Source organism: Melozone crissalis, unplaced genomic scaffold (genome assembly GCF_028551555.1).
Source record: "Melozone crissalis strain CALT ecotype California unplaced genomic scaffold, PUWL_Pcris_2 ptg000005l_1, whole genome shotgun sequence".
NCBI lineage: Eukaryota > Metazoa > Chordata > Aves > Passeriformes > Passerellidae > Melozone > Melozone crissalis.
Window position 1 is genome coordinate 60,448,259 of NW_026535783.1, and position 24,242 is coordinate 60,472,500.

Here is a 24,242-nt window from a genome sequence, read left to right on the forward strand (position 1 = left end):
TGAGATACATCTCTGGACTCCTCTGGACCTCTTTTTATTTAGTGGTACCATCTCTGGACTCCTTTGGACCTCTTTTTATTTAGTGGTAAAACTGAATGTTTAGACCAACATTGATCTAAGGAGTTAGACCTTCACACTGCTCTTCCAAAAATCATTCATTAAAATACAAACACTTTTCCATCGTTAGAATTCTAAAAAGCTATTCTGGCAAGTCATAAGAAGCAGCGTAGTTTTAAAGAATTGTTTCAGAAGTCTTCAGTTTCAGTTTTTCTTCCTCATTGCTGGTTTAATAGGTGAAGTTCCTTGATAATAACTTGAAGACCTACCTACAATTTAGGAACAACTGGAATACTGAAGCAGTACGCTCAATTTAATGAATGTTACATCAAAGACAGATATTAGTCCTGCAAGACATGGCTCTGTATAAGGAGCTGTGTAAGGAATTGAATAGATGACACAACTCAGGCATGTTGCTTGTTGATAGTATCCATATTCATTAAAATATGATTGTGGGGTGAGGGATCTTCAGTACTCAGACTAAGTCAAGGAACACAGGGCAGCAACTTGCAGGATTTAATCTGACAATTATTAAAATTTTAACTAATGAACTAAGTCACCAAGATGGTGCTTTCCAGGTATCCCTAAAAACATCCTACCAGTACTGATGGTGTGAGCAAAGTTAGGATAAAAAGATGAAAAAGATGAAAAAGATGGCTGAGTTCTGAAAAATCAGGGCCATGGAAAGACAATAGTTTAAAAGGTAGTGTAGGATCTGTCACAGAATCATACAATGGTTTGGTTTGAAAGGGACCTTAAAGATCAGCTGGTTACAAAGCCCCTGCCATGGGCAGGAGCACCTTTCACTGGATCAGGTTGTTCAGAGCCACATCCAGCCTGTCCTTGAGCAATTCCCAAGGATGGGGCATCCACAGGCACTCTGGACAATCTGTTCCAGTGCCTCACCATTCTCAAAGTAAAGAATTTTTTCCTAATGTCTAATCTAAACCTACTTTCTTCCAGCTTGAAGCCATTTTCCCTCATCCTGTCACTACATGCTCTTGTAAAAACTTCCTTTCCATCTTTCTTGTAAACTCCCTTTAGTTAATGGAAGGTGGCAATTAGGTCATTCTGTTTAATGCAGATATTCACACATTATTGAAATATACAAGTTTTAAAAGGCACTTATTTATTTGTCTCTGAAAGTTCCAGAAGGGAGAGGTTTTTAAATCACAAGGACTTGCTTTTGTGGATTGATTATGCAATTATGTAGGAACACTGTGTGCAACAGGAGAAAAAAGCTATTGTTAATGTCAAGTTACACTCCAGACCAATTAATGGTATTTACATTTTTATAGAAACTATATTTCTCTCGTATTACAGAGAAGGGATACAAGGCTGCAAATACTTGAGCCTAGTATAGTATATAGCACTCTGAATAGTAACATGTGGCCTTTCACATCTGTATGCACTAATTTCAGAAATGTTCACAGGATTAGGCATTGCATAAAACAAGTACTGTGATTTATAAAAAATAATTTAGAAATGTCTACATGTTTGTAGTGTCAAATCATAGTTCTTCAAACCAATACAGTCATAAAATAGTTATTGTTAAGAATATGATTTTAAATACAATTTATTTGGGGTACATTTGCATTTAAACTACAAGGAAAAATATTTTTAACATATCAAAAATTTGAAGTGCCTTATCATATCCACTTAGTCAGTCAGCTGAACATTTGTCAGAGAAAGCAATTTCTTAATAATTTCTAAAGCACTTCAGGTACCCAACAATTCCGACATTAGCAAAGAATAATAAACAATAATACACATACGACTAAAAAAATCAAATTTGTTTTTCATTTTTTACTTTTCTTTTGTGGCAATGATATCTCCATAGGGTTGAATAAAGATCTGGCAGCTTATTAAACAGATAATAAACACTGGCATTAAAGTATTTTTCTTCAAAAAAAGATAAGGCACTCAAAGCACACAAATGTTCTATTACATTTAGAAAGTAATTTGCATAAATAAAAGACACTTCAGAGAGCTGGCAAAAACCAGTAGGAATATTCTGTGATTTAACTTTACCCTCCTGTTCCAGAACTGTACAAGTTCTGAAGCACTGAGATGCTGCAGTAGGACTTTCAACACTCACTACCAGGCCAGAACAGAAATCACCAAGATCACATTTACATGTTTATCAGTACTCACTGGGGAGTGTACTACAGAGTTAAAAAAAAAGCCAAACAACTCAAGTAATTGAATGGACAGCTGCCATGTAACATTCATGGTTGAAGTTCCAATTGCTTTGTGGTATGTTTTCTTCAAAGGATGCTAAGATTCTTCCTGCTTCATAAACACTAGCTAATATTAATATAAAATCTATATTATTGAAAACATTTTTTGCCAACAAGTATGTGTGAATATGTATGCATGGAAAGTAACATAAGTAGGGTAGGATCAAATCAAAATTATTTAATTGCAAACTTCAAGCAAACAGGCATGGAATACAGCACATATTATGAATCTGGATAAATCCTCAATTAAGCTGGCAGACATAGTTACATAACTGTAAATATAACTATTTTCCTTCCTTGCTAACCCTGGTTTGCTATTTGACTTGAGGGTGACCTTGTGTTGAGAAAGAATCTTAAAAATATCTCACATGGCATGAAACCTTAACTTGAGAGACAACAGCTTTGTTCTGCAGTCAGGTGTATCTTACTGGGTCATCTCAAAGAAGTCTTGTTGCTTGGCTGTGCCCCAGTTTCTTCACTGAACAAATACATATGCCGCTGTACACAGGCTGCTATTTTTTTTTTTTTAATTTCTACAGCCAAACTTTTCTGTGTATGTTCAAGTTATATCAAAATGAAAAAATAAAGAGAAGGAGGAATGTATTTACTACAGGTACAAAAAATTTACTATGTTTGGCAGAAAAGAAGAAAATTAATTTTTTAAATATTAATCTTAGTATACATTAGCATTACAGAGTCATATAAAGCACTGAAACTAATGATGTCACAGTACTTTGATGAAGTAGAATAAGTAATAAAAATAATTTAATAGAGACAAGTCAAACAGCTTACTAATTTTTTAGTAGTGATCGATTAATCTAGGATGTAGCAAAGAGATGCAAAATCAATTTTTTGCCACTTTTGTTCTGCTAGCACTGATTTCTTGGAAATTTCATGTATAAATTTCACTTTTCTGTGTGTTTCTCCTCACATGGCCACAAAATCAAAATAAAACTTGACAGAGAACAAGCTATACCTTCAGCTAAAGTGACCTTTCAACCATTTTCATCCCTGGTGCAGTCTTCAGGACTATTACCACACACCATGCTCTATGATTTCTTCTTATGTGAATCAAAATTCTCTAAGCTAACATGGTGGGTTTCAGGAGAGTTAAATTCCTGGGCTGGAAACAACATTCAGTTGTTTGGAAGAATCCATTCTCGCCAAGAAAAACTACAGATCATGAAAATGCTTTCTCATCCTAACATCTCAGGATTGCTATTAAGAATTGCAAGATGTTGAGTTGTTAAGGTCAATTAGGCCATACTTAGGACAAATATCACTCAGATGTGTACAAATAAGTATAGATTTCTTCTATACAGAAAAAAAGTTACAAAAATCTAAAGTTTGATCATGGGAAACAGAAAATATCAAAATCTCGATTTTACCAAGAGAGAAATACCTGTGTGGTTTATACATGTGCTGTGTTTGAAAAGCATGCATAAAATCATATGTTACAGGTAATGCAGATGATTTTCTTTCTTTAAGAACTTCTCCTAAGTTGTAGGGCATTGATGGAACAAACCCCTGTCATATCTATATAATGCCACCAAGGGAAATAGAACACTTCCAGATTCTTCTGTTGTAAAAAGAGGGGAAGGAAGGCAGGGTTGGTGATATTGGTAGGTCTGTAGTCCATGCTAAGTAAGGATAAATACTGGCAAATGAGACATTAAATACAAGTGAAAGCAAGTTTCATGAAGGAAGAAATTGAATGTTCTTGCTGTGCAAAATTTTCCTCATCCATAAATGAAGGACCATCACCATTAATCCAGTGCTCATTGCTTCTCCAATTAAAAAAAATTTACATCTTTGTACAGATCTACAGAATCTGCTTACTGCAGCTGTAAATGTCTCCATTTCACTGTTTTGATTTACTCCACTACAGGTCTATTTTTGCCCTGTACATTACTAGCTGTTGCTGTCCTGGGTTATGCTGGCAAAGACCATTCAGGTCAAGGACTGAATGCAAAAGTCCCGTGGAATAAGTTGTGAAGAAGTAGCAGAAACCCTAAGGTTGCAACATTTATTCGACTGACATGGCAATTGTCAGTTCCACTGCCCACGATGTGGAATGCTGTCTGAGTGTGTGGAAAAGCACTGTGTGAGTTAGACTCTTCACCCCTTGCCTTTCCGGATTGTTGTCCAATATGATGTGAGTTAATTCTTTAAGAAAGCTGCAAAACAGTAGTATTTTCTTACTTTTTAATTATTGTATAGTGACAGACATTGGATGAGGGAAGGAGGTGGGCACCATTTAGGGCTAAAACAACAAGAGGTTTCTGTCTATCAGCTGCTCTGTATGAACCATTAGCAGCTGTGCAAACACTCTTCACTGTCTTAGGATAAAATCCTACAGGAAAGTGTCACTCCAGGTGGGCATGGTTTATGTGTGTCAGCCCTCAACCAATCACTCTACAAGCATATTCCTTCCTATCCTGGTCGCTGCTCAGCCTTCAGCAATCCATCCAATAGTGCATCTGTACTTGTCATCTTCTTCCACACTGCCATGATGTTACTATCTTCCTCACTAAAGTCATTAACATCAATGGAACATTGAGTGCACTAGGCATAAACGTTCTGTTAGAGCCGCAATTGCTGAGGAAAGCCCTCAGATCCCACGTTGAAATACAGCCCCCCAATGCACCAGATTGACACTGTGCAAATGGTGGGGTGCAGATTCGCACATCTGTTTCTCTTCTAGATTTAAGCATCTGTTGTGTAAAGGACAAAGCATTCCAAAATGAAGTGGAAAATGCTTCTGAAAATACAAGAGTCAAGTTTGTGAGGCTTTACTAATTCTTTTCTACTCTATGTTTAATGTGCAAAATGAAAAATGTGTCGGGAATGGGTGAAAAACAAACCTATGTCAAACCTACTCTAAATGGAAGGCCAGGACCTACATGTATATTCTGTAATATATGTTTTTGCAGGCAGACATAATGCTAGAGCTCCTCTGTTAATATCTGCAGATGTCGATTCTCCATCATTCTGTAACCCAAAAAACCTCACAGCTTTTGGGATAAGTATCAGAATTTCTCATTTTTTCAGACCAGAGACCAAGCTCCTCCTTGCTCAGAGTTTATAAACAGCTTCTTATCATTTGCTCTCTCAGCTCCTACCTCACCCCACAGCTCTCCAATTACAACCTGCAATCACTAGGACAATGTCTGTAGAGATACTGAAGGCAATATATACCCTATTTCCTTTGAGTGTATGTAGAGTACTGGAAGCTAGAAATACCCAGTGTTTCCTTTCTGTCTGACAGCTTTTTTTGGCTTTTTAGGGGCTTCTTAATTATAATTTATGTACTTAAATGTCAAGAGGAGCAAACTAATTGTGGACTCCAGTTTGCTGCTGACTTGCCAACAAAGGCCGAATCACCTCTTGGCATACGTGAAAAAGTTGTCTACGCCCTCGGGAGCACCTGTCACTTTACGCCTTCCAGGGAGAAAAGGCAGGTGCCCGTGGCAGCGCTGCCCTCCCGACGGGAACGGCATCCCTGGGTGGTCCAGCCGTGCTCGCAGCATCTCTCACGTCCCGTGGCCCGTTTTCAGCCCGCTCCAGGATAAAGGACAAGGAAGAGCCACTTGGCGGGGGTGTCTAACCGGACCGATGAGCTTCTTCTGTGAAAACGAATGTCACTCAACAGCCGGCCTTCCCTGCTCACTCACGGTGCCCCGGTGTTCCCCTGTGCCGGACATACACCGCACCCCGAGCAGGACGAACCCACAAAGCCTCCGCGACTCCCAGTGCCGCCCCTCGACCCCACGGCCAGGCAGACCCCCCCCGCTTCTTGCCCTCTCCCAGTCCGCCTGCTCCACGAGGAGCAACAGAGGCTTCCCAAGGGACCGCCGAGCCCGTGGAAACGCCTCACTGCATCACTCCCGGCCACTGTTTCTCGCTCGGGCTGCACAGGCACGCTACCCCCCACGGCTTGCCCCTTGCTTTGCTCAGGGTGAAACATCCACCTACGCGTGTTCCTGTGCTCCTGCGGAGGCGCGGGCCCGGCGTTCGGGGCCCTGTCCCCTGTCCCCTGCCCGCGCTCGGCCCCGGCCCCTCCCTCAGGCGCTGCCCGCTCGCCGCGCGGCCCCTCAAGGACTCGGCGCTCAATGTCAGGCGGAGCGGGGCCGCCGGCAGGGGGCGGGCGAGGGGCGGCGGTGCCCGCCCTGCGCGGAGCGCGCTCCGAGCCGGCGGCGCTGCTGAGGCCGGGCGGCGCGGCGGCGCGGAGCTCAGCCCAGCCCAGCCCTGCCCAGCCTTGCCCAGCCCAGCCCAGCCCAGCCCAGCCCAGCTCAGGGCGGCACAGCCCGGCCGCGGCGCTGAAGGCCACCGGCGGCGGCGAGGCTTCCCCGCGCTCTCCCGCGGCTGGGGTGCGCCCGCCCCGCAGCATGGAGGCTGGGAAGCGCAGCTCCTCCGCCGGCAGCCGGGACGATGGCAGCGCTAACTCCTTCCCGGCCAAGCCGGCGGCCTCGGCGGAGAAAGCCCAGAGCAGCCCCGGCAGCGGCGGCGTGAAGGAGCATGGCAACTCGGTGTGCTTCAAAGTGGACGGCGGCGGGGGCGAGGAGCCCGTGGTGGGCTTCGAGGATGCCGAGGGACCCCGGCGGCAGTACGGTTTCATGCAGCGGCAGTTCACCTCCATGCTGCAGCCGGGGGTCAACAAATTCTCCCTCCGCATGTTCGGCAGCCAGAAGGCGGTGGAGAAGGAGCAGGAAAGGGTTAAAACTGCGGGGTTCTGGATCATCCACCCCTACAGCGACTTCAGGTTAGCGCGGGGCTCACGGCGGGCGGGAGAGGGGTGGCCCCGGCGCCTCGCACCTCGCCCGGCGCGAACTTCGGCGGGCGGCGGGGCCGGGGCTGTCGCGGGCTCGGCCCGGCGCTCTCCAGCGTGCTGCACCCGGGACGGCCCCGCAGGCCCTGCGCCGTCCGGGGCGCCGCCCGCAGCCCCCGAGGCAGGATGCTGAGCTCTGTGGCTCTCCGTCCCGCCGTCCCGGTCTGTCTGCGCCGAGGGGTCGCGGGCCGTCGGGCACGACTCAGCCCGGGGGGATGAGGACTCACCGGGGGGTTACACAGCTGCATCGGCATCGGTAAAATCCCCGTGTCTGCACACGCCTGCCCTTCCCAGAGCACCCGGTGTGTAAACACTTGTTCCAGGGGTTGCGAGAAGGAATTCCGTGCGTCTCTGTCAGAGTTACAGTAAAATAAGTTTATCCAGGTGATGTGTAGAAAACTATGTTTTCATAGGGAGACAGGTAAATGTGATGGCAGATTAGCATTGCTTTCACAGTAAAATGCATGGATGCAGGACTGGCATATTCATACAGAAAGCAGTGCAAATAAATGCCCAAGAAGTTACAGTTCCCTTTAAAAATACATTTAAAGTATAAGATTATTTCATTACATACTCTATGCCAGCTGGCTGTATGCCTTTATAAATGTAACACTCGATGTGATATTTTCTGAGGAACTATCGATGTCGTTAAGTGTATTTAATCAACAGCTTGAATTGAACGACCTGCGTCTATAGATAAGTGAATTGCACGGGAGACTGTGTTTGAAAAAAGAAAATCCAGAATTTTCAATAGTTACATGGATCTTCTAAGAAAACACGGGGTTAAACAGAACATTCTTTCAGTGAGGACAGGAAGAAATACTTTGAAAGTCCAAGTTTCTGCGGGACTGCTTGGAGTGAGGTTTTTGACAATGAGCTGTGCTAGCACCTTGCAGCTGAGTCTGAGAGCAGTACAGCTACAGGAGTGGAGGAGCACGGCACAGTCAGTTGTGACTTGAAATCATGCTTCAAATCCCTACTTGTTTTCCTGGTTCCCTGAACTCAATAAACTGCACTCGTTCTTTTCCTGGGGTACCTTTTCCAGCTCAGCTGCATTAGCAGGTGCATTAAGTGGGGAGAGAGAGCCAAGCACCTACCCCACTCCCTTTCTACCTGCTAGAGAGGGACGTAGCAGGTTGCATCTGGTGTTGTGGTAGCATGCATAGGGGATGGGGGAGGTCTGATAGCCTCTTCCTTATCTGTGTGTGTGCATGAGTAACTTTATTCACGTGAGGATTCTGTTGAAATGAATGAGGTTATTCTAGCGAATAATTTTCCTTGTTCTGTTGTAAGCTTGGTTTCTGAGTGAGGTGCACACTCGAATGGTGTATTGGGCAATAGGAGCTTATTTGTCGTATTTTGCAGCATGTAACTTTTTAAGCAGTTCTGTGAAATAGGTGATAAGTGTGTTCATTCTGTTTCATTACAGAAATATCTTCTAATTCTGTCCTAATTCTTCGAGTGGGACGGTTTAGAGATCGTAGCATATGTTTCCCATTTTTTTTTCAATAGGAGTAAACAGCACTGAATCCTTTTCAGTCCTGTTGTCTGCATATTCTTAAATTAACTGGTATTTTCAGGTGTTTTTTTTTAAGTTTTTATTTTATTAGAGTAAGTGTTTGGATTTTAAGTAAAGTTCACAGTCTTTCATTAGTATTGGGATGGTGTGGCAGGCTCCAGACCTAATTTTTTAGCCCGTAGGACTGTTTCAATGAGAAACATGAGATGTGCGTGTTTTTTCTCCCGAAACAATTGCAGCTGTGCAGTGGTACCACTCTTTTTGGGTGGCAGTGCAAAATGCATGAAGAAGTTGTACTATACAGTATAGTCACCTTATTTGGGAATTACAACAGCACTTTTAAGTGCCATCATAACAGTGGCTCTGTACCGGGATGAATTCAGATGTAAGGATGGAGTTGCTTTGATTTATTTTTGCATGTTATTTGTAAAAATGTAGTGCTTGTGTGTAGACAAGCCTTAAAGCATCCAAAGAGACACAGGTATACCCATGCCACTGTTTTGATGTTCTTTCCATCAGAGGAAAGAGCTAAATTTTCTGCTAAAATAACAAGAAAAAAGTAAAAAGCCGAGTATTTTATGGTATCCATGTGAGGAGATGTATTATGCATTTGTAAATGCAGCTCTTATTAGAGTGCTTGTGGCACCTATGAAAATAAACTTCCTAGTTGACTTTAAATGTAGACACACTTAGGAAAATACTGGGCTAACCATGTAAAATGTGGGAAAATTCTGATATAGGCTTCTGCTCACTCTTTTATTTTCTTCCTAGTTCTGCATGCTTGTATGCATTTCCTCAGATAATTTGATGTATTTGGCTTTATTTCGTGATTTATTCTCATGTGTTTTGTAAAACAGTATGTTAACCTACACCTAATGGTATTCTGTTGCGACATTTGGAGGAGTGGGCAGCATCTCAGTGCCCCCCTGCCTGTTGTTTTGGTATGAACAGAACGTGGAAGCTGTCTCTAAACTCGGTGCTCTGTCAGTTGGTTACTTGCAGCCTTTTGGGGCTTGGTTTTTAGTTTTATGGCTCTCCATCTTGCATGTGTTTCAGGGAAAAATTGTCTCTTCTTTGGGCAGATACACCCTTGGAGGATTAAATTCAATAAGTATTACATAATTTTTCCACTAAGGGGACCATTTTGATAGTGGTTGTCTTTTCCCAGCCTTCTGAGGTTAATGTGTAATTTGGAAGCTGTTATATAAACCCTCCACCTAATGCACATCAAACCCAGCACAAGGCCTCTGTTTATCACTTTGCAGCCGTGACTACTGTATCTCTAAAGCTCGTCAACAATTCCGTGTAATTTCTTAAGTAACAAAAGTGAATTTATCAGTCCGAGTTTGCTGAAGTCCTATGTGTGTTCTGTGAGATACTGAGTGCCTCCAGCTGTCCATTCTCATATGTGGAAGAATGAGCCTTCAGGAGAGCTTCACTGGTCCAGCTTCTGTGGCCTTGCAGCCACAGGATGAGAGCAGGACAAAGCTGACAGGAGGTGGGAGCAACTGCACATGGTTCTGCTGCTGTCACACACATGTCATTTATTTCATTGGAGATTAGTGGTGGTCATGGGCTTTGGATGACTTTTATATGTTACAGCCTTCTGGTATTAATGGAAATGTACGTGACTGATTTTTAGATGATTAATTACTCCATGTCTTTTGGCATGTAAGGAGTTTCTTTAATGTTCAGAGGGCTGGCTTGCAAATGCCTGGGCCGCTCATCCAGCCCTGTGCATCTCCCTCCCTCCCTCCGTCCCCAAAGAGAAACTCACACTGTCAAGGAAATCTTGGGTTTATTACCACATTGGATAGGGCATCTGTAGTCAGCAATCTATAAAGAAAACAGAGTTGCTACAGAGTTGCAGAAATAGCAGTGTATGAGACAGACTGAGTGGAAATAATCCGTGTATGCGTAAATGTAGCCTTCACACTCTGATGGTTGCAGTCAGCTTGATGTTTGAGAGCAGCCTTTGTCTGGAAGTGGGGATACAAATTTTAACTGGCTTCAAAATGAAGTAAGACTGTGGTGTGGCATTGTCTGAAAAAGCAGCAGGTAAAGAGGTGCAGTGCAGGCAGAGCTGAAGGTCTTTTTTCCCCTGTGTAAATAAGACCAAGTATAAATTAATTTGCAACACTAGGAAAAAAAAAAAAAACCAAAATTGGCATTTTATTTCTCTGGGTAACTTTTCATTTATCCAAGAAACTTAAAGCCTTATTTTAATGATAACAGTAAAGTAAAAGCAGAATTATTTCTAAAACTTGAACAGAAAATTTAAGAGTGTAGTGAATAGTAAAAGTTTGTCAGATTTTTTTTTTAGCTTGTGTGCATTCCAATTTCAAAACCTTTTTGTATACACATTTAAAACATCATGTGAATGTTTGAGGTTTATCATGGAAATCTTTATAAATCATTGAAGGCTTCATTGGTAATACCTTGTAAGTAATTTAATGCCAGGTTTCAAAGGGTTTTAATCAGGGTGAAAGACACAATATTTGTATGTGCATGTCTGGGTAGTTACAGAAGAATTTGCTTCTGTTGCTGTTAAAAAACATTCTGTTATGTTGTGCAGTTTTATGCAACCCATCAATGTTGTCATACACATGTACAGCTTTAATTTTCAAGTGTGTGCCTAACTGTAAGTCAAAATTGCCATGGTTTAGCATGCCTCGTTTTTTTTTAAATTACACTGTTTTAAAAACATTTGAACTTATATTTGCATTATGAATAAATTTTCTTTTTCATTTTCACCTATCTTTTAGACCTGTCTTTGACCACCATCAGTCGCCCTAACGTGATAGACTATGCATGTTATATGTGCAGCTCACAGTCAGGTCTCTAAAATTCACGCATGCATTGTTTTAAAACCTGCCTTCTGGGACCAGTCTTCACTCTACGTGTTATACCTATCTTAAGTTGTGTCTTAAGAAGCTTAGGATAAGCACTTTGTGCTTCGCTTTTGTCACATGTTTTGAATGTCTCTCTTGAAGCTAATGAGATTTATGTTTTTGTGAGCTGTTACATACTTAGGTTTATATAGAGCAGTAGTGTTGGAAGGTAATGCTATATGCAATGAATACAAAATGTATTGTATCAGACTTAAATGTAATTGATAGAGGTGTATGTATTCAAAATGAAAGACATAAATCAAGTCTATATTGGTCTATATTAAATAGTTCAGATACAAATTTGCGTGGGTTTTAATGGATAAATTGTGTTACTGGTAGTGTAGGAATATGAAATGGCCATAGTTTTGTATTCTCAAGGTAGTAATTTCTTGTTCAGAATTTGTCATGAGATTCTGTTTCAGAATTGACACTTCTGAATTCTCTAATAAAATCACAATCATGGATTTATAATTGTGCTATATACAGTACATTCCTTGTGCAAACAATTTTTAAAAAAATTATTTATATTTTTGCGAATGAAGCACAGATTCATATGGGGCTGTCTTTCATGTATCATTTTCAAATACTATTGTTGTGACTATAATTTTTAGTTCTACTATAGAAAAGCTTTGTACAGATAAACTATTAGTATTGCTAGATGTTCAGTCCTTACATTTAACTAAACATGGAGTTCCATTAGTACTAAAAAGATTATTAATTGTAGTTGGGTTTTATTTACAGCATTCCAACAATTTTTGCCCTTTACTTCTGTAAATGCCCTAAAAAATAAAATGACAGAATTGTAGCATTAACCTAAATAATGCATTTATAATGTTTGAAATTTCTCTCTGACATCGAGTTATGTATGGCCTTCATAATAGTTCCCCAGGTAGAATGCAACTCTCATAAAGGCAGGCTGAAGAGAAATACAGTAATGGTTCTCAAATGCATAAACGGATGTTACCAAGAGGAAAGAAATTACATCTAAGTAATGGAGTGAATTGCAGCAACAAGTATCTAAATTAGATGTTTAGGAGGGAGGACCAAAAATAAGCAACAAAATATTCTATTGGAAATGTTCTGATGTGAAATATAGGCCAGAAATGCATTAGGCTGTTTTTCATGTCCCGTTCCTATTATTTTCTGTACTGAAAAATTTTTCATCAGTGTTTATCATGGATTCATCTGTTACGAAATCTAGTTGACTAAAGCTAGCTACTGACTTTTCCTTTTGCACCTTGACTTTTCCTTTTCTACTTGTAAGCAGGGATGCGTAAGGGAAAATAGGGATAGAGAGGCGCATTTCGTGCTTTTGGACTCATGAGGGCTGTGTACTCTTGTCTGCTTTGAGATTTTCTTCAAGAGCTGCTAAAGCAAGGCAGTGGAGTCCACCCAAGGTTGGTGCAGCAGCCACCCGCCTTCCAGACCTCTAGGGCATGTGGGAAGCCGTATGCCCTTGTTTGTTCAAGCAAAGGGATTCATTTTATTAATAAGACGTCCTTCTGTCTCTGGATATGTAGAATACTAATGCATAGTTTGAGCTCACTTATATATTGAACATTTGCCAGTTTTCATTATGTTCATTCTAGTCCTGGAATAACGATCCGTTCACTGCATTTTCTTACACACTCTTGTTGTGTTATGTACTTGAACATTGAATGAAGTTTAGGGGAGAGAAAGAGCTGAACAAGTGTAACTCAGTTCTCAGAGTTACTTTTAATTTAACTTGGGACATTTTGAAGATCACTGGAAGCTATGAATATGCACAAAAGTACATTTTTTTTTCCTGCAAAATACTTAGTTTTACAGTTTTCACTTTCTAGACAATATACGTAAAGGCAAGTATGTTCATCATGATTTTGAGATAAGTTTAGAAAGAAAACACAACAAAATAAAATAAACCCAAATGTTACAGAATTCCCATTAATAATTCTGTAACGTGTAAGTCAAAGATGATATTTTGGGGATGTTATATGTGAGTCTTTAAAATTTGGACAGTCCATATCATGAGAGTTCCTCTTCAGTTTTCTGATTTTTTTTTTTGCTTTGACTGCAAGGAGAAAAAATTGCTTGATAAATATGATCTATATCCATATCTCTGTACACACATATCCAAAATTAGATCTCATCGTGCTTGGGCCTGTGGGGAAAATGCACTGATTCTGGTATTCCAATTGATTGTTTTAGCACGTCAACATGTTTTTAAATGTGTCCTGCGACTTCATTTGTTAGCACATCAAAATAAGTGATGCTTGTAATTGAGTCAGTAAAAGCTTTTTCTTCATACCCAAGTTTCTCAGACTTGGGTATATGAAGGGAACTGTGAACTGGAATACTGTGTAAAAGCATCGAGTAATATACAAAGGTCTAGATTTATGATTTGATTGGGTGTTTGGTGACTACAACAGCTAATTGAAAGATGCATAGGATTTGATATGTTGCTTTAGGCTTTCTTGTGTGTGTATGGGGGGGTTTATATAATGAAATCAAAATTTGAGTGGCTCATTTTCTGATTGTTCAGCCTGGAGTAGCAGAAATAGAGATGTATGAATGCAGAGGTCACCTAAACAGTATGCGTCTTTAGTGCTGCACTTCTACCTACCTAATATTTAATTAAACTTTGTCAGATTTTTTGAGAGGTTCAACTTGAAGCTGTAAAAAGCAAAAAACTATTTTTAGTGATGAGTGTGTGTAAAATATGAAAAATTGAAAAGAAATTTACTTAATTTGATGATAAACAAGAAGTATCCATTCTCACCTTTGCTTTCACTCAACAGCATGAGAACTGTTTTCTATGTCAATATACATTTTTTTTGAGAGAGGAAACTTTTAACCTACTTTGCAATGTTTAATTTTTAACCTGACAGTACAGTTCTCGTTAATTGCTTGAAAGTCCTTTAGCTGTCTATTTCCTGATTCTTTCCCAGAGGCATGATTTAATTTTAAAAATCATAGTGTATTCAGCTCTAATTATTGGAGAGCTTGTTCTAGACACACAGTAAGGTATGTTAATGACCAAAAACTGTATCAGCTGGAGTCAATGTCAGTACTACCTCAAGGACACTGTCATTTAGCTTCTATAAAATCTCTACTAATATCTTTTAATCTGATGACAGATTCAGGCAAGCTGCATGGTATTTTTCAGTAATCTTATTGCCTTGCAGTGCAATGCAACTGGAATAAGTCTGGAATAGACTTATGTTCAGAAAATGTTCATTTAATTACAAAAGAGCTGCATACTGTTTCCATTGCATATTTGAAAAAACCGAAAACTAACTCCAAAGCCATTTTCATTTTTGCCAGTGAAGTACCCAAAACTTAAGTTACATTATATAGCTAAGAATAGGATTTTGTTTTTATGCGATTATCTTTGGTGTTGTTAATATGTACATATTATCTAATTAAGCATGTCATTTAATAAATATTTTGATACACTATTGGAATTTAGTGTGCTACTGCTAATAAGTTTTTATCTCTAAGCATGTCATATTTATTAAAAATTCATATTAAGAGGCTCTGTTTTCCGCTGAAAAAGCATGGGTTGCTTTATGTTCACAATCAAAGCTATGTTGGTTCTGTTTTTTTTTAAATATTTTTGAGTGAGTTTATTTTTTAAAATTATTGTAAAATAACCAATAAACATTTAATTTTTTTTAATTTAGGGAGGCTTTTATAAGTTTTTAATACTGTGGAGGGATTTAAGTGAAAATACTCTTTTTCATCCAATTTTGCCTGAAAATCACTGAATCTTTTTCACTAAAGCTCCAGTATATAAAGAGTGCTATAGAAATAAATTGTGCTCTCACAGTATCAATTCTATGCATGTTGTACCTGGTTACCTCCAGTTCTTTTGCCCTCTTGTATCAGCAGACTAAGGTCTGGAAATATTGATGTTTCCTTAGCTGGTTCTGTTGCATCTTACACTAATTTACCAGATCCTCCAAGAAGCACCTCTCTTCATGGCACGACTGCAGCAATAGACAGTGTGGTGATGAAATGATCTGACCTTAATGCAGATATGTAGATTGCAGTAAATTTAGAGTAATATATAATGAGACCCCAATAATAAATAATTGGTCTATCTTTTCCTAGTGAAAAGCTGTGAAAAATACACAGAATTTTATAACATATTTAAAGTAAGATCTGTCCAGCTCTACCCAGGAGATGGAATAAAAGCATGGCTGCAAAACCATAGAGATGCAATCAAGCTTTCACATGGTTATTTAGAGGTTTTTCATCAGACTCTTAAGTGATTTCTGTCTAGTTGTTCATTCCAGGAGGACTTATTATTTAGGTCTGGCAGAGAAATTGCTATGAAACCTGTAGCAGGTGCTGCTGCTCCCTAAACATCTTGTTAACTGCCTGGCAGTAGATGCTTGCAAGCCTCTGGGTTCCCCAAACACATCCACTGCTACAGGATCATTGGAATAGCTGCATATGGGCTTGTCTGCGCTTGATTTTTCAGTGAAGGTAAGAGCCAAGCTTGTCTGTCACTCTGGTTCACCTTGCCTTTAGTGCCAGACAAGCCCAGTGGTAGCAAAAAGAATTGCTTTTCCAGCTTGGGATTAGTCTGGTAGATTGAAACTTGGAAACAGAACAAAAGAAGCAAAATAAATCAAGTATATGCCTCAAACTTCAGTTGTTATTTGGGTACCTTTCTCATATACCCACTTTACCAAGTGTTCTTAAGTGCTGTTTTTCAGAGCTGTGTATGCAGTGTTCATGGAAGCTCTTACCTAGATGACTGCTGAAGTACTGAATCCTACTTTTTCTTTTGTTTATAGAATTTCTTGTGGTTTAATTTTCACTCAGTGAAATCATGCTACAGGGAATTTGCATTCAAAAGTTCCTAGGAGCACATGGATGTAGTCCCTGAAAGAGTATTTTTTGGAAAAACTTCCTTTTCCCCCTCATTCTGTCTTCTCTTCATCCTCCTACATCTCTTTCTGAGGATATAATTCATTCCTTTAAATAAATGGAAACAATGCACTGATTTTATATTTTTAAAATGTTTGTTCTGCTGTGTAGTTTTCCATTCTTAGTCTGTTAGCTAGGAGATACTGAGCTGTTTGTTCAAACTAGCAGGGAGAAGTTAGTTTAGGTATTTTCATAGCCTCTTGCCGTTTGTAAAATGCCTTGTAGTAATTTAAAAAAAAACCCAAAAAAACTTTACGCACATTTTCCATTTCCCTTGACTCGGACAGGTTAGCAGCCTTCTGTTGAGAATTGCACCGTGATGCAGTTGAACATGCTGTTACCATACACTCTTACACAGGCACTCGGCCGAAATTGTCCCTTCAGCTTGTATACTGCCAGCATGGGAATTCAAGTCTTGCATACATCTACCACATTGAAGATATAATTATCAGAAGCACAGTTTTGTAATGCAAAGGGAGTGTGGTACCAAGAGTAAGCAGTGCCAGATGGTAGGCAATCTATCAGAGCGTTTAAAAAGGGTCAGAATTGAAAATGTCTGAAATCCGATGGCTTATTAAGCAGTAGATGTTGAATGTGTGGGAAAAGTGAGAGATGAGTAACCTAAGCATGAGGTGCCCACATGACCAAACAGACTTTTAATTGCATGCGTTCTGCCAGTATTATATGAAATACTTGTTTTTGCTAAATTAAATGTGGCTTTGAAATTTGGAACAGAATATTAAATCCAGTGATATACTGCTGAGTGTTGAAAAGTTCCATAGGATTTGTACATGTTCTTACTGTTTATTTATTGAAGAAATGAATTTATTAGGATGGTTCATCTCTCTGTAATGGAAAAAGAAGTCAAAAAACAATTTCAAGGTGTTTGTGTTGAAAATAATTAAATCCAGTATATAATAATTTTATTATTTCATATACATATCATTTTGATAAATGTGAACTAAGTGCAACATAAATTGTGACTGAATCCAATTAAATATCTCTGGTTTTACATTGCTATTTAAAGGCACTAACTATGAGTTTAAAATTTCTTGTTTAACCTTAAACTATTCTCTACTATTGTTTCCTAAAGTGAGATTTTCTGTAGTCTGCCTGTGTGTTGTGCTTTATTGTTCACAAGCATGCAATTTTTTTTGTTGAGAGACGATTCTCATTAGGACAGGTCTGAGGAATATTCCGTCAGTATTATACAATCAGTCAGTGTTATTCAGCAATTTCCACCACCATCCCCCTCATTCCCCAGGACTGTATGAGCACTGCTTGATGTGACTATGGCTGTTTCTGTAATTTCTCAGCTGCAGCCAACTTCTACATTCTCCACAGGCTAGACCAAATTTATCTTTCTGTGGAATGGATGGGAGAGCTGCAGTGAACTTCCACTCCCACACTTGTTCCTCATAGCACGACAGAGTTCAGATTTGCTTCGGGGAAGGAGAGCTAGCTGTGTAGCCTGGGAATGCAGGTACCATGGATCTGCCTAAAATGGTGGCAGATGTTCCTGCTGGGGCTGCTGACTCGTGATTCCGTGAAGTGTCACTGAATAGCAGTTCGTCTGCGTTGAATGTGCAAGCTGATTTTGTGCCACTGGCAAAATGAGCAAATGGAATATGGTATTTAACTTGGTTTCGTGTTTCCAGTACAAATTTTTCCATTTCTGGAATGGCTTTGAAAGTGTCAGTTTTACCCAGTGCTCTGCCCAATGTGCAAATCTATAGGATGTAAGATGAAGATCTGAAATGGAAGTCAGGAGCCCATCTATCTTTGAATTTCAGGAGCTAGATACTTGTAAGCATCTGAACTTCATGCCTGAACATCTTTCAGAATTCCAGTCATAAGGAGTCCAAAATGGTAAACCTGATTTTTAAAAAACGTTGCCCATGGGTGCTGTGTATTTTGCAGAACTAGTGTGTGTGTCAGAATAATGCAAATATGTTTCAGCTTCCATTTTTGCTGTATTATATATTTTGATTTGCAATTTACAGATCAATGTATATTCTAAGATTATGAAGAAAAGCTCTGGTAATTTTTCACTCTCAGTTTCTTGCTGTTCTCCACCAATAAATTATTAATATCTATTTGGCAGTTTTAATTATTACACATCTTTAGTTTAAACACATTTGATTAGTTCATAACTCACTGTCCTCCAAAAAATGAAACATAAATATTTGGCTAAATTAGATTTTGTCTTTCTGAGGAATATTGGCTTGTGGCTAAAACCTCTTATGAGACCTCCAAAGTAAAATGTTTTCATTTGCTGAAAGGCAGAAACCTATTTATTATATTTAGGCAACTGCATTTTGAGTGAATATGGATGGAAGATAAGGATGGACATCTGGTGTTTTATTCACCACAGAAAGGGCAGCTCATTTTGTTTTGCTGTGTCAAAGCAAGAGTCATCTATCAGTATGGAAGTAAAGAGCTGCCTTGGTATTCGTGCGGTTGTTTATAGTTCAGGTCATGGGTCCGTGACCAAAGTTTCTTTGAGTGCTTATTTTAGAGCTGCTTATCAGTGGCTACAATTAGAGGCAACTTTACTTGGGTGCAGACACTTCCCCCTGCAACCCCTAACCTGCAGTGGGTGTCTGATGTCAAGACCAGCCCATTGTAGGGAATTCAGACTGTTTTGTTGGAACCCGAAGACTGGAGAAAGAAGTTTTGCATGAAGAGACTTCAAAGTCATCTGTCAAAGTCACTCTACCAAAATATAAAGCGAAGAAGCAGATTATTAAATAATTCCCTTTTATATTTTTTCTGATAAATATTTATACGTGAGGCATATAACAAAGCCTGTAGTTAAGTTTGAATAAATTTTCAAATCTTAATATCTTTAGCAATATTTCATTTTTCAGTCTGCAAACTGACATGCTATTCTGGTGCCGAAAGTGACTTGCTCTCTTACAAAAATGAATAAAGGCAGTGAGGAGGAAAAACTTTTATCTAGTGTATGTATTTTGTATAACAACTCCACTTTAGATGGTTCTGTCTCAATGAAGATAGAACAGAATTTTAAATTAATCTAGGTCTTGGTAAAATGTATCTTCCAGTGGCTCAATAACCATTTCATATGACTAATATAAAACAAAACACTTAACAAATGTATTTCAAGCAAATAATCTGCTGTAATTCAATAAACACTTTCTACATATAGTTTGTAAATTTAATAGATACTGATTTTAGGATCTCAGTCGTGTGTCATTATTGCATATATCTGTGATAAAATGTAATAAACCCTCATGTTTATTTGCAAGCAAGCAATGGAGATTATCTCCTGCTGGCAAAGGTGTGCTATAAAGGCATCTCGTGGTGCTTGATATTGTGGGCTATCTTCTGTTTTGAAAATCACAAAACCGTTCAAATTCAAATGCTGGTTTGGGATTTTTGGAAGGAATTTGCTTGTTTCCTTCCTTGAGAATAACTGAAATAATGTAATTGAAAAAAAACTCTCTTTCTTTCCTTATATTGGATTAAACTGCAAAAAGGCCATTCAGCAGTTGCATTCCATTACACTGACCAATGTTCATAAGTATCAGAGATTTTGGATCCCCAGAAATTTGGTTTGTATTCCAAACCTCCAGCCTTGGGTGAGGTTGCAGCAGCAGCAGCACATGAGGCTGTGCTCAGCTTGCACCGAGCTTTCTGGTGGGTGAGCAGCACGAAAAGTCGAGGAGGGGAGCAGAGGCAGAGCTGACAAGGTCTGGGTTGCTTAGGCTGGTAACTAGAGCATCTCTGAGCATAATGTATGCTCTTTCTTGTTTACTTTGTTTGCTCTTGTGGGTTTTCATTTTTGTTTTAAACAAGCGAATATCAGGTCTATCTGATCACTGCTCTGTCTAGCTGTATAATGCGCTGATTTGTTTTGGCAGTGCAGGCTGAGCGCTACGCTGTCAGAAGGATGGTAACACTGGGATGTGCAGTATGCAAATTGGGAAGTCTTAAAGAAGTGTTAAAATTAACATTGTATCTGCTTAAATACTGTGGAAGGCAAATGGCTAGCAGAGAGATATGAATACAAGCTGAGTAATTAGAAAAGTGGAGTGCATCCCCCTGTAAAAAAGTGTTAATTAACATACATGGGGAAAGGTATAATCAAGCTTGTGAAAGATTACTCCTTTCATTTCTTACATGTTGTGCACACTGTATTTTCAATTAGTTGATGTTTTAGATAAATCAATATTAGTTCGGTTAATAAAATTATTAAAATAGCAATTCCATAATCTTAAAATTTTCAGTGTATTTGAGTGCATACCTAAATGTCTCCTTTATTGGCTTAGGAATTAAAATCATTCAGCATGGATGTTGAAACTGCAGAATAATTTTCTTCCTCTGCTAGAGAGGATTTGAATCTGTGCATTGACTTTGCATAGCACCTCTGGTACAGACACTTCCAGTAACAAAATCACCTCTCAGATTTGTTCTGCTTTGGTGGAATGGGGAACTGAGAATGCCTCTCCTGTCTCGTCATTGCCTTCCTTGGGAACAAGATTTTGTTCCTGCTCTAGTTTATATTTGTTTAGGGAGAGAGAACATGTCGGCAGCATACCTCACTTCGGGAGGCACCGTATGGCTTGGGGAAAGTGAACTCCCTGAGGTGTGGGAGATCCTGAGCTCAGCTGCCCACAGATAAATGAGGAAATCCAATGGATGTTCACAGGTGTTGATGAAAGCTCTAGGTATTCAGTTGTTTTTTGAAAGGAGAATGCATGTGGCATGACCCTAATTACTTACCATGTTGCTCTGCCATAAATCTAATCTTTCTTCTTCCTTTGCTTCCCTAAAATTTGTCTGAAATATATTTGAATATTTTTCATCATAGTATAAGTTAATAAAATTGTAATATAAATTTGATTTGAACATGTATATATAATTTTCTGATGTTATTTTCAGAACAAACAAGGTACTATATTTTTAACAGATATAAATTAGATTTATTACCATTTGAAGCAAATAATTTACTGCAGTGTGATATTCATGGATTATATAAAAATAACTTACTGATTCTTAAATGTACTGTCATTGATTTTAAAGGGTTGAAATTTCAGTACTTATTTTTATAGTCAAGGAAACATAGGCTTTGTAGCCAAAAGTCAGCTATAAATAGTTGTAAACGAGAATAATAATTAAACTTGATATATATATCTTGATTACCCGGTCTTGCCTTAGAATCTTGCACATCTCTATAGATACATGACTGTAAATATGCAGTCGTGAATATTTGTTTTCATTTATGATGTGGGAGTACATCATCTTGTTTCATGTCTATCTGTAGTTCTTTCACACTTTTTCACATCTCTAATTTTTCTCTTCATGAAATTTGAAGACTGGCTCTTTTTTTTCCCTTCAGTTTGAAAATAGTGCCCATTCTTGCCTTCAGTGCACTTTGTCAAGAAATGATACACCAAGTCCTACTTTGAAGCTGCTCTTCCAAATGTACTATATCATGTTACAGATACACAAAAAGCCAGTTTTACCTCTGATTACCAGAATAAAATTGTTATATATGTATATATGTTCAAATGTAAGTTGATGGTTCTAGCCTTGGTTTTTTTTTTTATTTTTTAGGGGTGTTTGGGGTTTTTTGGGATTTTTTTTTTGGTTTTTTTTTTGTGTTTTGGGTTTTTTTTTTTTTGTTTTGTCTTTTTTTTTTTCTTTTTTTTTTCTTTTTTTTTTTTTTAAGTAGAGAAATGAATTTTCCTACCTCATTTGGTGGTCATGGCCAGTCTCCTCACCAAACCCTGTGCCTGAGATCTATCAATAGCTACTGAATGACGTCTTCCCCGTCGTCTCTTTCTCTGAAGTAGAGAAAATAGAATTTTCCCTGTCAGCAAAAACTTAAAGATTATACACTATTATCGTATATAGATGATAACTGAGATTTAATTGGTTAAAGATAAAAATCTATTCAAGGAAAATATTAGATGGCTTTCTAATTTTTGGAAGGGCATTAGGAAGTTACCTTCCTTTTCACTTGATGCTTTGTTGAGAAGAATTACAGAAGGCTTCTTCCAATTTAAGCCTCTGAATTTTTAGTATGGAGGCATCCTAAATGTCATATTTCTAAATGGCACTCTTAAAATTACTGTCACTACAAAATTCTTAATTAATGCAAGTGTTTCAACATGAGATACAAGATTATTTTGCAGCTGAAATATTTTTAGATCTGTCTCTTTCAAACTTTTTTTCATTCCTTTAAAGTGGTCATTTCTAATTTGAGAATGTGAATGCATATTTTACAGCGATCCACTACAGAAATTCGCTGACACTTAGATAACCAATATGTGGCAGCTTTCAGTTGGTTAAAGGGCTGATGATATCAAACTGAAACAAATCAGTTACAGCCCCTACACAAAATGTTGCCTGATTCTGTGAGCAGTGGTCTGATAGCTTGTGTGAGGGGGTGGATTGGAGGAAGCTGTAGTGCTTGTGCTGTGACATGTGTTGATGCAGAAGCAGTCTTGATGATGTGATATGTATCCATTCGATCAGATATGCAAAGACAGAATCAGCACTTGCTATGAAAAAATGTATTTGTGAGCCCTGACTCTTCATCAGCGCCTTTTTCTGGTCTGGTACTTATCTGGAGAGGGGCAGTACCCACATTTTTTTAATGAGGAGGGTGCTGAAGAATCTTGGAATCATAGGATAGCCGGGCTTGGAAGGGACCTTGAAGCTCATGTTGTTCTAACCACCCTGGCGTGGGTGGGGATGCAACCCGCTAGATCAAGTTGCTCAGAAGGGAGGAGTTATGTAAAAACGAGGGAGAGCAAAAGCATTATCAGAGCTCCACTGACAGTGATCCGCTGTTCTTGCCCAAGGTGAAGTGGAAGTCACTTTAATTCTTTCTACTGTAGTTTAATAAGTTTCTGTGGAGGAAAAGCAACTGCAAATATCAGTGGTATTCAAGCAGTTGTGTTAGGGGATTATTGGCTAAAAACTAAGAGTCTAATTTTTAAATAATATTGCTATATTATATAAATTTCTCTTTGTACTCTCTGTCCTTTCCTCTTGTAAGCAGTAAGTGCAGTTACTTCTCCTTACTATACCTTTATTTCTCAGAAGTCTGAGACTGAATTTGTTAATGCATGTAAAATACTATGAAAACTTCAGATGAAAGCTGCTGAATGCATAGGAAGAACCAATTTGTCTTTTGATGAAATCTCCACTGGTTAAATATTAATTGAAAATATACTGAAAAGGTACATACATACATACATACATATATAAATAAATAAATATATGTAAGTTAACTAGTTTTGTAGTATCCTTCCATGGTCAGTACTGTGATTTTGTTTTCTACTATTCAAAGCACTCAAGCTTTAAACCTAGTCAGACTATGTAACGAAAGACTTTTCAAAGTAGTAAATTGCTGTTCATTGGCTTCACTGGGCTCTGATCAGGTCCCCTGAGAGCTGCATTTATCTAATCTTCTGCCTTGTGCAAAGAATCACAACTGAGCAACAAATTGCAAATTGCCACTGCTAAGTGGGTTTAAAGATATAAAAATAATTAAATCTTCTTGAAATTGTGGAAGTTTGTAATTTTAGGTACATTCTGTAGTTACATAGAAAAGAAGACTCAGTATCACTGAACTTCAGTAATATCTTTTTGAGGTAGGAAATGAAAAAAAATAAGTTAATTTAAAAATAAATAGTCAATTTCATTTAATAAAATCAAATTAATTTTTAAAAATAATTAATTTTAAAATTAAAAAAAAATCAAATGGCAAGGGACATACATTGGATCTCTTAAGTATATATGGCTAACCTTGAAGT

The 24,242-nt window shown here is 38.7% G+C and overlaps 1 protein-coding gene across 1 annotated transcript in view; it reads left to right on the forward strand.

The window, feature by feature from the left end:
• Positions 1–6,609: 6,609 nt before the first annotated feature.
• Positions 6,610–24,242, forward strand: part of HCN1 (hyperpolarization activated cyclic nucleotide gated potassium channel 1) — a 194,415-nt gene continuing 176,782 nt past the window's right edge. The window contains exon 1 of the mRNA XM_054286876.1: positions 6,610–7,059. Within this exon, the coding sequence (XP_054142851.1) occupies positions 6,686–7,059 (374 nt within the window). The 5' untranslated portion in view covers positions 6,610–6,685. The remainder of the gene's footprint in view (positions 7,060–24,242) is intronic.